General features: G+C 40.3%; 1 protein-coding gene and 1 pseudogene across 1 annotated transcript; one reads left to right on the forward strand and one right to left on the reverse strand.

Moving 5' to 3' along the window:
* Nucleotides 1–287: 287 nt before the first annotated feature.
* LOC109869628 (neurexophilin-2-like) lies at nucleotides 288–5,817 on the reverse strand. The gene is made up of 2 exons (XM_031804014.1): nucleotides 5,587–5,817; nucleotides 288–1,692 (listed from the first exon to the last, which is right to left on the reverse strand). Exons 1-2 carry the CDS (start codon nucleotides 5,638–5,640, stop codon nucleotides 922–924), a joined length of 825 nt encoding a protein of 274 aa, XP_031659874.1. The 5' UTR covers nucleotides 5,641–5,817; the 3' UTR covers nucleotides 288–921.
* Nucleotides 5,818–15,249: 9,432 nt separating this feature from the next.
* On the forward strand, nucleotides 15,250–15,354 carry LOC116357038 (uncharacterized; annotated as a pseudogene).
* The last annotated feature ends 344 nt before the right edge of the window (nucleotides 15,355–15,698 follow it).

A 15,698-nucleotide genomic window follows, 5' to 3' on the forward strand; every position in this document is an offset into this window, starting at 1 on the left:
GTAAGTATACAGGTAAGTATACACAGGATATACTCACTCACCAACACTATTTGTGGCAGTGATAGAGAGAGCATATCTTGAAGCGCAGATAATGAGATGGTGAAATATTGACGGGACGCATGCGAATTGAGTACTAATTCACACAAATTAAATTTCAGATCTTTGTTTCTGTCCAGAACAGGTGATTCATTTCTTTACAGTACAGTTAGTTTTCCTTACTAATGTTGTTGTCCCAACTCATTAGGAAACTTAGTGTGTGATGTATGAACTCAATAACACATCAAGCAAAAAAACTACTCATTTTAATATGCATTTCAAATCTACATTTTGCTTTCCATCATACATCATTTCATATCTGCTTGTAAAATTAAATCAAATGTAGATTCCGTATGTGAATCATACAGTATGACCAAACTCAATAATCAACATCCAGGTACCTTGCCTTGGTTGCGTTAGGATACCCCCAAACTAACAGTGGAAATGTTCATGTAAGGGGCAACGTGTGACAAATAAGCAGAACATTTCCCCAAAAATAACCACAAGTAACAAAAGCAGGGATTAGAGTTGTGCTGGAATTGGCATGCACATAGGGCATCACTCCCCCCAAGTCAATATTTTACCACAAATAGTTTACAGAATAATCTTACTATTGTCCTACTTGATCTTCTGTTTTCTACCCTTCAGTGGTGAATATTTTTTTTTTTAGGTTATTGTCCATATGCTGCTGACTTCCATTCTACTAAACACAAAGCTCTCCATCTGAATGTCTATGTGAGGCCTGAATGTTGGTGTGGGACCATCCATCCTTGCCGTTCAGCGCAAGCCCCTTTCTCCAATGGGATAGGAGATGTAGAAAAACATGCCTTATCAACCTTTCTAGTTCATCGACTATCCTCGTCCACCAAATTGCTGGAGATCTGCCTAGAAGTTGTAGTCTGGACAGACCTTCTGCACCAGTTTGTAGTCGGTGCTGAGAAAAGAGATGAATACACAGAATACCTTGAAGGGCTTGGCACAGATCCAGGCGGCGTGAGACTGAGTGTGTTCTGAATAGCAGGTCTGGGAGGGGTCATAGAGGCAGGGTTTGGTCTTCTTGGCCTTGTTGGTCCTCTGGTACTCCACCCTGCAGTTGAGGGCCTTCATCTCTTGCAGGTGCTCATTGATGGTAGACTGTGGCTGATTCTGGAACTGGAGCTCCGGGCTTCCCACATCATCCCATTCCACGGGTTTGGAGGGAGGAACAATGCTCATTGAGATATTCCCCAGATGGGACGAATTGTGATGGAAGTACACACTGAAGGTGCCGTTGATGTGGTCCACTATCTTACTAGTCACCAGCAGGCTGAACTTAGTGGTTTTGATGTTGAGGTAGAAGTTTCCCCAGCCAAAGGTCTTCTTAGCTTTGATAGGTGCTTTCATGGGGGGCTTGGGTTTGGAGTGTAACTGTGACTGAACCAGGGGTAGGGAGAGGTTCTGTGACCAGCCATGTGGGCCCACAGAGCTATAGTTTGGGGGCTTAGTCTTGGTGGATACGATCTGGAAGTCTTTGGAAAGGTGTTTGACTTTCATTGCAGCTCCAATGTTTCCATCTACCCCTAACCTTCTTGTGTCATAGGGAGAGGGCTGTGAGAGGGAGTCAAATGGACTGAGGTTCAGATAGTCCAAGGTCTTCACAGCATCCTCCTTTTGCACCTGTGAACACATGAATGAAGGATACATTTAGTATTTTTTTAATTTCTCTATCAGTCTGTGTGTCTCTCTCTCTGTCTCTAACGAATTGTTGTCAATCGTCACGTGCCTGGAGGCTTTATATGGATATAACCTTCAAGTACATTAGGTAGAAATCTACTGATCAGTGTGGACATAATCCTAAAAATACAATTAAGAGGACATGAGCCTTAATGGAGAATTGACAAAGACATGCTAAAAATTATGGGATGTCATGAGCTCATGAAAATGTATGAAAAGATGGTTCATCTCATCGGTCCATTATCCATTCTAAAAAACATTGGATGCAGTCTCTTTGTTCATGGCCCGAGCCATTGTAGTCCACTAGTGACACACGGTGTTTCCTCCGACGCATGGCTGGCTTCCGGGTTAAGTGGGCATTGTGTCAATGTAGCCAATGTGAAATGGCTAGCTAGTTAGCAGTGGTGCGCGCTAATAGTGTTTCAGTCGGTGACGTCACTCGCTCTGAGACCTAGAAGTAGTTGTTCCCCTTGCTCTGCAAGGGCCATGGCTTTTGTGGCACGATGGGTATTCGTGAGTGACTGTGGTTGATGTGTGCAGAGGGTCCCTGGTTTGAGCCCAGGTTGGGGCGAGTAGAGGGACGGAAGCTATACTGTTACATCAAGAAGCAATGCGGCTTGGTTGGGTTGTGTTTGGTAGGACGCACGGTTCTCGACTTTCGCCTCTCCTGAGTTCATACGGGAGTAGCAGCGATGGGACAAGACTGTAACTACCAATTGGATACCACGAAAAAGGGGTAAAAAATGTATAAATATTTAAAAATGGAAAGCGAATAGTGTTCTTCCTCAATTATCCTTGGATGGAACTTTATAAGGATTCTCACTGTCCTAGAAAGCCTACCACTTGTCAACGTGTTCCATAAAAAGACAGAAATATTAATAAACCCCAATCTTTTTTGTTTTTTTATCAATCCAATATTTCAAATCAAATCAGAGTTGGCCATGTACACAGATTTGCAGATGTTATTGCAGATGCAGTGAATTGTTTGTATGCACAACGGTGGGTTGTAAAGTTTACTACATTGTACTGTATACCAAGCCCACGGGATTATACCATACAGCATAGCATAGTCCCAATCCTACCCATTCATTGCTAATTTGCTATATTCTTGCTATATACCCTGACCCATCTCACTGTATGTTAGCCTACACCGCATCAATGTACAGTATACTTATAACTACATTTTCCCTCCCTGCATGCCTTCTTATAACTACTCTCCTGGCTGTAATCCACTGTCTAACAAAAGTCCCGTTACAGAACCCTCAGCAGGCTAATGAACTCTGAGCCACTGCATTCATCTCCTCCACTAGCAGGGTGATGTGTCAGCCATGCCCGTGGCTCTGTGTCAGGGTGTCTGTATGCCAGGCCATGGCTGGGTTAGAAGACAACCTTACATGGAAAATCTCAGCTCATGGCAATGGGGATGACCGTGAAAGATGACAACATGGTTCTCACTGCTTTATTGTCTAGCATGGGAAATAATCATTACTGTACTCACATGATCATCATACATGAGAATGATGTTGGGGAACTCTGAAGTGAAGAAAAAAGTTGTGTTTGAGACACTGCTTATGGCCATCAGCTTCTGTGAAAGGAATATCTAACCAAAATGGTGCTGCTGTTTAAGCTTAGGTATTGTGATGTGCGCCTCAGTGAAGCGCACTACCCGAGTTGCCGCACTATGATAAATGTGTTAGACAAACTACAGTGAGCAATAAATGAACCGTATGATTCTCCAGATTGTGTATGCTGAGCAAATGACCAGTTTAACCAGACACAGCTGTCAACCCTTAGCATGATGTTTACAGGCAAACCATATAGAGTTCCATCAAATGCTAATTTGCAAGTCATATATTTCCAGTGATTATTAGTGCATGAATAGAAAGGTGTTGACTCTAAGCAAAAATGCATTATAGCCTATAGGTTGATTGCATGAATTCAGTCTGTCTAGAAAATAATCCCAGTTCAATAAGAATGGGTGTTCTTCAACCTTAGTGGGAATTCTTTGAATTAATTCCCGATTTTTTTTTCTTCAGTGCATTCATAACAGGTAATGAATTTTTCTAAATGTGGAAACAGTGTCATTACTGGGCAAAAACTGGTTCAATCGTTGTTTCCACTTTATTTCAGCAAAGAAATTCAATGTGATGACGTTGAATCAACGTGGAAAACTGATTGGATTTGAGAAAAGCTATCAAAGTAAGGGAATTTCATCTTTTTTGCACCCAACTTTTATCCTAAATCACATGACATGGTGACATTTTCTGTTGATTTCACATCAGTTGACAACTCAACCAAATGTAAATCAAAACTAGACATCTGTGCCCAGTGGGTAATTAATGCCATTAAGTAAGAACATCTTGAGACCTTACAAATGCATAGACACAACTATCAGTTGGAATTATTCATCACCATGAGACGTTTTTAGGGAACCAGAGTCCTCTGGGGTATGTTGAAAATAAGATACCGTAGATAAAGAGAAATGAACTTTGAGGAAGTTCTACCCAAAGCCATTATCCTATGTTATCACAATCAACATATCTCTTCATAGCCTCATAACTATCAACCTCTACAATAGTCTTACCATTGATTTCCATATGTAACCTATGGCTTTGTGGTAGTGTGAGGTGCACTGAAGTAGTACTCCCTCTATGTTCAGCGGAATAATTATTCAGATCATTTATATGATCCAGTTGTTTTCTTGCCCCAGGGATAGATGGGCGATATAATGGGAATTTAATCTAGGACATATTTATGCTTTATTATACTGAACAAAAATATAAATGCAACATGCAACAATTTCAAAGATTTTACTGACTTACATTTCATATGAGAAAATCAGTCAATTGAAATCAATTCAATTAGGCCCTTATTTATGGATTTCACATGACTGGGAATAAAGATATGCATCTGTTGGTCACATGTACTTTAAAAGACACGGGACTCAGGAACTTGTCATGGTATTTCTGTGCATTCAAATTGCCATCAATAAAATAAAATTGTGTTTGTTGCTTATGCCTGCCCATAACGTAACCCCACCGCCACCATGGGGCACTCTGTTCACAACGTTGACATCAGCAATCCGCTCGACCACGCAACGCCATACACGTGGTCTGCGGTTGTGAGGCCGGTTGGACATACTGACAAATTCTTTAAAACAACGTTGGATGTGGCTTATGGTAGAGAAATTAACATTCTCTGGCAAGAGTTCTGGTGGAAATTCCTGCAGTCATAATGGCAATTGCATGGTCCCTCAACTTGAGACATCTGTGGCATTTTGTTGTGTGTCAAAACTGCACATTTTAGAGTGGTCTTTTATTGTTTCCAGCACAACATGCATCTGTGTAATGATCATGCTGTTTAATCAGCTTCCTGGTATGCCACACCTGTCAGCTGGATGGATTATCTTGGCAAAGGAGAAATACTTACTAACAGGGATGTGAACAAATTTGTGCACACAATTAGAAAGAAATCTGCTTTTTATGGAACATTTCTGGGATATTTTGTTTCAGCGCATGAAACACGGGACCAACACTTGACATGTTGCCATTATATTTCTGTTCAGAAAGGTTTGGTGCATCAAAGTGGTCACTGGTCAGGTTCACAGTTTACTCACTCCTCTTCTCAAATAAGAACCAAAAGCAATTGGGCAACGCCACAGACATATGGACGGCACCTAAGCATGAATGGGCACAAAGAGCCAAGTACTATTGTTATTTTATAAAAGACACATGGAAAAATACAGCCACACATTTTTACTTTAACTCTCTGAATAGCACCTGTTTATCTGAAAATGATTGCCTGCACTTGTCATGTGAAATATATGAAATAGCTTACCGTTGGTAGAAGCCACAGACTGAAGGTGGCAAAGTTGATTAATAGTACCCTCATTTCTTCTCTGAATGTCTTATGTTGATGTACAAATCTGGACACCGGGGCAATCAATCAAAGTCTGACAGCAATCCACTTGGAAGAAAACGTAGAACCCTTTAGACTAACAAGAAAGTCAAATCACATTTTGTTAGTGGCTTCAATAACATTTTATCGTGAAGTCCATGGCTCTGTGAAAACAGGATGAACTGGGAGGAAAGAGAACATCAGGAAATTGTTTGAGAGATCCACCCTGCTTATATTATTAGACAGCCCCTGTATTTTCATTTGCGCTCTCACGCTCTCCCTCGCACTCTCTCTCCCTTTCTGTCTGTGCCATACATGCACATGTCAGTTTTCTTCTCATCATTGTATAATGAGAGCAAATTAGAACTCATGTAAAAGAGCATCATTTCACAAACCACCTACACTTTGTAGCTGGCATTCTTTTGAAATTAACCATGGTAAATTATAGATCATGGTCCAAAAATTACAATTGTGAAGCTATTAGGGATTAATTATATACTCCAATATGTACGCTATCAACTGTGGGCAGCATGTGAGAGCATTAAAATCATAAAGACCCTCTCATGAATCTGGTAATAAATTCCAGAGTAAATCTTACAGGATGGTGGTATGGAGGCTTGTTACCACTCTGCTACTGTCTATCTGTCACCAAACCTCCTGGCTCGTTACAACTCTTACCCAGAGATGTGACTTCTTAAGCAGCACAATTTGACAGGCTACCCCTATGTCCCTGGTTCTGCCACTGGGAGGCTGACACAATGACAGGAAATCTCTCCCTGGGGAGTGGGGAATATAAAGACAGTACCAGCATAGTGTCAGTATGTGTGCAGAATTTATTTATTTATTTACCTTTATTTAACCAGGTAGGCAAGTTGAGAACAAGTTCTCATTTACAATTGCGACCTGGCCAAGATAAAGCAAAGCAGTTCGACAGATAAAACGACACAGAGTTACACATGGAGTAAAAACAAACATACAGTCAATAATGCAGTATAAAAAGGTCTATATACAATGTGAGCAAATGAGGTGAGAAGGGAGGTAAAGGCAAAAGAGGCCATGATGGCAAAGTAAATACAATATAGCAAGTAAAATACTGGAATGGTAGTTTTGCAATGTGGATAGTTTCTGTAGACTATTGGTGGTTGCTGCTGATTATCTTACGTACAGTCTTGGTATGTGTGTGTGTGGAAACAGCCTGATAAGGCAGGGAAATGATAGTTTCTCAATTGCCCTTGTCTTTTTTTTTTTTACCACGTGGTCCAAATTCCTTTGTCAACATGCACTGAACCAAAATCTAAGCGCTGAAATAAAAGATCCCAGAAATACTCCATTTGCACAAAATGCTAATTTTGCTCAAATTGTGTGTACAAATTTGTTTATTTCCCTAGTGCGCATTTCTCCTTTGCCAAGATAGTCCATCCACCTGACAGGTGTGGCTTATGAAGATGTTTAAATAGCATGATCATAACACCGGTACATGTTATGCTGGGGACAATAAAATGCCACTCAAAAATGTGTCGTTTTGACACACAACACAATGCCACAGATGTCTCAAATTTTGAGGGAGCGTGCAATTGGCATGCTGACTGCAGGAATATTCACCACAGCTGTTGCCAGAGAATTTTATGTTAATTTCTCGCAGTGGAGCAGGTAGACAACTTCAAGTTCCGTCGTGAAGAAGGCACGACAGTGCCTCTTCCACCTCAAGAGATTGAAAAAGTTTGGTATGTGCCCTCAAATCCTCAAAGTTCTACAGCTGTACCATTGAGAGCATTTTGCCTGGCTGCATCACTGCCTGGGAAGGCAATAGCACCACCCTTGATCACATGGCACTACAGAGGGTGGTGCGGACAGCCCAGTACATCACTGAAGCCGAGCTCCCTGCCATTTAGGACATTTATATCAGGCGGTGTAGTAGGAAGGCCCGGAAAATCGTTAAAGACTCCAACCACCTATGCCATAGACTATTCTCTCTGCTTCCGCATAGCCAGCGGTACTGGTGCATCAAGTCTGGCACCAAAAGGCTCTTGAACAGCTTCTATCCCCAAGTAATATGCCTGATAAATAGCTAACAATATAGCTACACTGACTATCTGAGTTAACCTTGTACAGTGAGGAGGGAAAAGTATTTGATCCCCTGCTGATTTTGTACGTTTGCCCACGGACAAAGAAATTGTCCGTCTAATGTTAATGGTAGGTTTATTTGAACAGTGAGAGACAGGATAACAACAAAAAAATCCAGAAAAACGCATGTCAAAAATGTTATAAATTGATTTGCATTTTAATGAGGGAAATAAGTATTTGACCCCTCTGCAAAACATGACTTGGTACTTGGTGGCAAAACCCTTGTTGGCAATCAGAGGTCAGATGTTTCTTGTAGTTGGCCACCAGGTTTGCACACATCTCAGCAGGGATTTTGTCCCACTCCTCTTTGCAGATCTTCTCCAAGTCATTAAGGTTTCGATGCTGATGTTTGGCAACTCGAACCTTCAGCTCCCTCCACAGATTTTCTATGGGATTAAGGTCTGGAGACCTTTGTTGCCTTGGCCGTGTGTTTTGGGTCATTGTCATGCTGGAATACCCATCCACGACCCATTTTCAATGCCCTGGCTGAGGGAAGGAGGTTCTCACCCAAGATTTGACGGTACATGGCCCTGTCCATCGTCCCTTTGATGTGGTGAAGTTGTCCTGTCCCCTTAGCAGAAAAACACCCCCAAAGCATAATGTTTCCACCTCCATGTTTGACGGTGGGGATGGTGTTCTTGGGGTCATAGGCAGCATTCCTCCTCCTCCAAACACGGCGAGTTGATGCCAAAGAGCTCAATTTTGGTCTCATCTGACCACAACACTTTAACCCAGTTGTCCTCTGAATAATTCAGATGTTCATTGGCAAACTTCAGACGGGCATGTGTATGTGCTTTCTTGAGCAGGGGGACCTTGTGGGTGCTGCAGGATTTCAATCCTTCACGGCGTAGTGTGTTATCAATTGTTTTCTTGGTGACTATGGTCCCAGCTGTCTTGAGATCATTGACAAGATCCTCCCGTGTAGTTCTGGGCTGATTCCTCACCATTCTCATGATCATTGCAACTCCACGAGGTGAGATATTGCATGGAGCCCCAGGCCGAGGGAGATTGACAGTTCTGTTGTGTTTCTTCCGTTTGCGAATAATCGCACCAACTGTTGTCACCTCCTCACCAAGCTGCTTGGCGATGGTCTTGTAGCCCATTCCAGCCTTGTGTAGGTCTACAATCTTGTCCCTGACATCCTTGGAGAGCTCTTTGGTCTTGGCCATGGTGGAGAGTTTGGAATCTGATTGATTGCTTCTGTGGACAAGTGTCTTTTATACAGGTAACAAGCTGAGATTAGGAGCACTCCCTTTAAGAGTGTGCTCCTAATCTCAGCTCGTTACCTGCATAAAAGACACCTGGGAGCCAGAAATATTTTTGATTGAGAGGGGGTCAAATACTTATTTCCCTCATTAAAATGCAAATCAATTTATAAAAAATGTTTACATGCATTTTTCTGGATTGTTTTGTTATTATTCTGTCTCTTACTGTTCAAATAAACCTACCATTAAAATGATAGACTGATAATTTCTTTGTCAGTGGGCAAAAGTACAAAATCAGCAGGGGATCAAATACTTTTTTCCCTCACTGTATCCTCATTGACCTTATGTTTTTCTCTCTATGCTCACTCACCGGTCCCTACACACTCACACACTCACTCCATCTTCTGCTCACTCACACATAATAAGCACATACATTTATATTGACTCTACACACACACACGCACACCCATTCACATACAAGCTGCTGCTACACCCATGCAGTTTGGCTTCAGAGCGAAACACTCCACAGAAACGGCCAACTGCTTTCTTCTGGAAAATGTGAAGTCCAAGATGGACAAAGGGGGTGCTGTTGGGGCTGTGTTTCTGGACCTAAGGAAGGCTTTTGATACTGTTAACCATGAGATTCTCATCACAAAATTGTCCAAGTTCAACTTTTCCCCTGATGCCTTGAGATGGATGAAATCATACCTTGAAGGCAGAACTCAGTGTGTCAGAGTGAGCAATGAGCTGTCGCCCACTCGTAGCTATGATGTGGGCGTGCCCCAAGGGTCAATACTGGGGCCCCTCCTGTTCAGCCTGTACATTAATGATCTGCCTTCTGTCTGTACTGGGTCTGAAGTTCAAATGTATGCAGATGATACAGTGATATATGTGCATGCAAAGAGCAAACAACAAGCTGCACAAGAACTCACTACTGTAATGGTCCAGGTTACAAAGTGGCTCAGTGACTCGTGTTTGCATCTCAATGTGAAAAAAACTGTTTGCATGTTCTTCACAAAGAGGGCAACAGATGCTACTGAGCCAGATGTCTATGTGTCAGGGGAGAAGCTCCAGGTGGTATCCGATTTTAAGTACCTTGGCATCATACTTGATTCCAACCTCTTTTTTAAAAAGCATGTGAAAAAGGTAATTCAAATAACCAAATTCAACCTAGCTAATTTCCGATTTATACGAAATTGTTTGACTACAGAGGTAGCAAAACTGTACTTCAAATCTATGATACTCCCCCACTTAACATACTGCTTGACTAGTTGGGCCCAAGCTTGCTGTACAACATTAAAACCTATTCAGTCTGTCTACAAACAGGCTCTCAAAGTGCTTGATAGGAAGCCCAATAGCCATCATCATTGTCACATCCTTAGAAAGCATGAGCTCTTGAGTTGGGAAAATCTTGTGCAATACACCGACGCATGTCTTGTATTCAAGATCCTCAATGGCCTGGCTCCCCCCCCACTCAATATTTTTGTTAAACAGAAAACCCAGACATATGGCAGCAGATCCACAAGGTCTGCCATGAGAGGTGACTGTATAGTTCCCCTAAGGAAAAGCACCTTTAGTAAATCTGCATTCTCTGTGAGAGCTTCCCATGTCTGGAATACACTGCCATCAGACACACAACTGCACCACATATCACACTTTCACAAAATGCTTGAAGACATGGCTAAAGGTCAATCAGATTTGTGAACATGGTCCCTAGCTGTGTGTTGCCACTCCATGTTGTCTGTTGTCTGTAGCTTGTGAGGTGTGGAAACACTTTGTTGCTTTTATGAATTTTGTCTTGCTGCTTTTTGTTTTATGTTGCTCTGTCTGTATGCTATGTCTTGCTTGTTCTATGTTGCTATTGTCTATATTGTAATTGTTTTTAATAACCTGCCCAGGGACTGCGGTTGAAAATTAGCCGGTTGGCTAAAACCGGCACTTTTACTGAAATGTTGATTAATGTGCACTGTCCCTGTAAAAATAAAAATAAACTCAAACTCAAACTCTGTTTATCTTATATCCTGATGCCTAGTCACCTTACCCTTAAACATATCTACCTCCATCACTCCAGTATTCCTGCACATTGTAAATATGGTATTGGAATTGACTCTGTATATAGTATGCTTGCTTACTTATTGTGTTGTTCATATTTTTTCTTATTTCTCATATGTTTTTTTCTCTAGGATTACAATGTTCCTGATTCTTGCATTGTTGGATTTTGAGTTTGCAATCAAGGCATTTCACGTACATGTGAACATTTGCATGTGACATTAAAACTTGAAACTTGAGTTGGACAATATTCCACAAGCCACAAACAGCCTGATGATCACCTCTAAGCAAAGGAGATGTGTCACCTGAGGCAAATGGTGGTCACACCAGATACTGACTGGTTTTCTGATCCACGGCTCTACCTTCTTTTTTTTACGGTATCTGTGACCAACAATACCTGTTTTCCCAGTCATGTAAAATCCATAGATTAGGGCCTAATGAATTTATTGATTTATTGTAATTAACTGATTTCCATATATGAACTGTAATCTTTAAAATTGCTGCATGTTGCGTTTATATTTTTGTTCAGTATAGCCTAACATAGACTCTCGATGGTAGGTGCTAGATCCTATGTAAAAAATATTTAAAAAAACAGGGTAAGAAAACAGTTGAGTAGCCTACCTGCTAAGAGTACTTTGTGTCTGGTGTAGCAGGCCAGTAAGTAGGCCTATGCAACATTTTCTACAGGTATTGTTACAATTTCTACGTATAGGCCAGCTATTACAGAAAGGAAAGATACAGTGCTATTGTTTGAGTATAGTACACAACAACAACTTTTATCACGGCAACTGGTTTTATACATTCGCCTCTGAAGGTAAATAATGTACTTACATTCAGTAATCTTGCTCTGATTTGTCATCCTGAAGGTCCCAGAGATAAAATGGAGTGTAGGTTTGTTTAAAAAAATACATTTATGTTCAAATGTAGGAACTTGGTTCTACAGTTTGACCCCACTGCTGTCTCTGGCTCCACACCTACCCCGCCCGGCCATCTAGATATGTGAAGGTTAGTGTATTTTCTGTAGGGAAGCTAATGATCCATCATGTATGACATTCCTGGGAGTCTGTAAACTTAATTTTTTTATTACCATATCAATTTTGTCTGTTCTCTATAGTTATGTACTTAAAAATGCATACATTTACCATACATTTGGGCAAACTCCTGGCAGACTTGATGCAAAATATTGTGTAGTGAGGAAATTCTTCACTGGATTAGTCTGAAACTTTGCACACACACTGCTGCCATCTTGTGGACCAAATTGAAGTTATACCTAGGATCCTATCTTTTAATGTATGGCCTTTCTCTTGCATTTCAAATATGATGAAAACACATGTTTTTGGTTTGTATTATCTTTTGCCACGTCTAATGTGTTATATTCTCCTACATTTCACATTTCCAAAAACTATGCATATCATTGCTACATGTCCTGAGTTACAGGCAGTTAGATTTGGGTAAGTCATTTTAGGCTAAATTGAAAAAAAGGGTCCGATCCTTAAGAGGTTTTTCAAAGTAGGCTACACTTTTCTGTGAAACTGACAAATTCTGTGAAACTGACATTATCACAGCTTATTGTGAAATAGACACACATTACTTAATGGAAATTCATGACAGGCACAAGAAAAATAACTTTCTTCTGTATTACACAATTTCTTCACAACGCATTTCTTTTTACACACGTTTCTTTTTTTTATAGCATATTTGTGTACATTAAACATTCCAATTAGTTTTGGCTAACGTTAGCTAGGGTAGCTAGGTAGCTAACATTAGTTAGGCTAGGGGTTACGGTTAGCGTTTAAGGTTAGGGTTAGCTTTAGGGGTTAAGGTTAGGTAACAAGCTAGGTAAGTAGTTGAAGAGTTAAAGTTAGGAGTTAGGTTAAAGGGTTAGAGGAAGGATTAGGGGAAGGGTTAGCTAACATACAACGTAGTTGCAAAGTAGCTAAGAATGTAAGTAGCTGCAAAGATGCTAATTAGTTAAAATGCTAAATTTGTCGATTGATGAGATTTGAACACATAACCTGTGTGACATCCAGCCAACCTCCATCCTATCGTTTATGTCTTAAGTAACCTACTGTCTTTATGTTATTGAAATGCACAGTATACAAAATTGGAGGTCAATTATTTCCACCCCTAATTCTGTCTGTTCCCTAGCTCTAATCCTGGCTTCAGCATGAATTGTGTTGTCTTTGTTTTACCCGGTTCTGACGCTGTTCCTGTCCCGTTCCATGTCTGTGCTAAATTAAATGTTCAACTCTCCGTAGCTGCTTCTCATCTCCAGCGTCGGTTCTTACACCCACAGTATACCAGAGTCCTAATTGTTTAAAAATATATATTTTGGCACTCTGATTAAAGCCAATTTATCATCTTGTGATTTCTTTATTCTGTATTAGCTAAAAAAAAGTTTGAAATTATACAGCATGCAGGCTTTTAGCATAGCCCCTTTTATACACCTGCTGGTTTACCCCTGTGTAAATGTAATTCAAATTGCAAAAATAGAAGTGTATAATTAGATTTTTTATCAACTTTTGCATAACGACCATTTAGATGGAATATAATCAATCTATGTTATTAGATTTGTTCAACATGTATTGTGCAACCTTTTACTTCATATTATGAGGCATGTCTTTAACTTGCTTCAAAGTAGCCTATAGCCAAAATCCCCACCATAGAAACATTGAGGCAATTATTTTATAGACTTCCTCATATGTATTCTCCTGTTCTATTAGTTTTCTTTCAACTTTCTTTAATTGTCTATCAGCCAACGGCCTTATCCTAGTCATATTAACAACCCATGATAGTTGTTGCATCTTTAGATCTTCCCTGTTTCAAAATCTCTAACAGATATTTCTATCTCAGATATTTCCCGCAATTGCATTTTGGAACATTAACACATAGGCCTACTGCCATGTGCACATTGCTGTGCTTAAAATGTGAAGAAATAATAGTTTATCAACATTTTAAGCTAAATGTTCTGATCAGTTCCATCAGCCATATTAACAGATGCAGCATATACCACCACTACACTACTTTGATACGCATTTTGGGGTGAGTATTAAGAAGTGAGTATATACACAATGGCCACTGAAAAATAAGTGGGTATATGGCGTTTTACCCACGGACACCTGCTACTACACCATTGAGAGAAAGCCCCATTGTCCCATTTTTTTAGGGTGGCAGGTAGCGGTTAGCGTGGCCAGTAACCGAAAGCTAGCTGGTTTGAATACCCGACTGACAAGGTGAACAGTCTGTTGATGTGCCCTTGAGCAATGCACTTAAGCCTAATTTGCACCGGGTGTGCCATACAACTATGGCTGACCCTGTAAATCAACACATTTCACTGCACCAATCTGGAGTATGTGACAATGCAACATTTTCATTTATTTTTTATTTATCCATTATCCTTCACACCGTCACGGGCCACGGCCCTCTTTTCAGAACACCCAAGAGTGATTTACATAATTTGATAGTTCAAATGTACTTATGATAGTGTCAGTGTCACAAAAGTGACAGGGCCATCTCAAAATGGTTGAAGCCAAACTGCCACCGTGCGCGCTGCAGCGTTTATGTTCTGTCATGGTGGTGTGTAGTACTTAGTATTGACCAAAGCGTGTCGCTAGAATTATTTGTATGATGAAAACAGTTGATAAATTACCATATACAGAATGCTTTATAAATATACACTTATGCATAATAAAGGCTTCCAGATCTAATGAAGTTAGTTAAGGTTACGACAGACGAGTTTAGAGAACGTAAGCTTTGTTTGAGAAATGCACGCACTAAAGTGGGGAGAGATGTTAGCTATACTACATAAGCATGTAAATGTGTTGAACGCAGTGGCTCAGTAAAATGTAGACGTAACGCATTTGAATTGAGTTTTTTCCCCTTTTTGAGTTAATGACCTTTATTGACAGCTATAAAATAATTCTCCAGGCATAATTCGATTGAATAGAAGTCGTTGAGTATGGGCACTGTACCATAAATATTCGAAAATTATGAAGCGGGTGTAATAATTCCCAGCATGCCTTTCGCGCATACATTTAGGCTATTAAATATATAAATATAATAATTCTGCCAAATTTTGCCATTAAAATTGTGTGATTAATTGAATTTCAAGTTGCGAAAACTGCGATACTCTGACCTTACAGTTTGGGTGATATTGCTATGTAAACCATTTCCGGGTTTTATAATAAATTGAAGTGTGAGGGAGCCGTTTCCTTCGTTTTGCAGTACACCCTAGTTTCTTTTCAGATCGCTTAAATCTTTCGCCTTTTACTAACGATTTCCGTGGAAAGGAACATTGAGTATCAACACATTTTTTGATGTCCGCGGGTATGGTTGCACATTCACTCTTGTGAATGAAAACGATTGGTAGTTTGTTGAGGAGGTATATATACATATGTGTTCTAACCATACAATGTTCTGTTGTATGTCCGTCTATTCAAATTGTCACCATTAGAGCCATGCTTGCGTGTGAATATATAATAGTATTAGATATCTATATATTAAAATATTATATTTTGAATAAATGTAAGACACTATTTACAATAATTCCATGTGACACTGCTAGCATTCACACAGGATAACGAAGGCTGCATTGTCCCCATCACAGGATCAATACATGACACAAGTAGTATCTGTATTGACTATTTTGTAGACAAGCTGAACTGATTCCCTCTT

This window comes from Oncorhynchus kisutch, linkage group LG24 (genome assembly GCF_002021735.2).
Source record: "Oncorhynchus kisutch isolate 150728-3 linkage group LG24, Okis_V2, whole genome shotgun sequence".
Classification (NCBI taxonomy): Eukaryota; Metazoa; Chordata; class Actinopteri; order Salmoniformes; family Salmonidae; genus Oncorhynchus; species Oncorhynchus kisutch.

What these genes read in the sequence shown, in the direction of transcription:
- LOC109869628 (XM_031804014.1), bottom strand. Translation starts at nt 5,640, where the DNA reads ATGAGGGTACTATTAATCAACTTTGCCACCTTCAGTCTGTGGCTTCTA. An exon ending in GTCTGTGGCTTCTACCAACG is followed by an intron (nt 1,693 to 5,586) that starts GTAAGCTATTTC and finishes ATGTGTTCACAG; the next exon opens with GTGCAAAAGGAGGATGCTGT.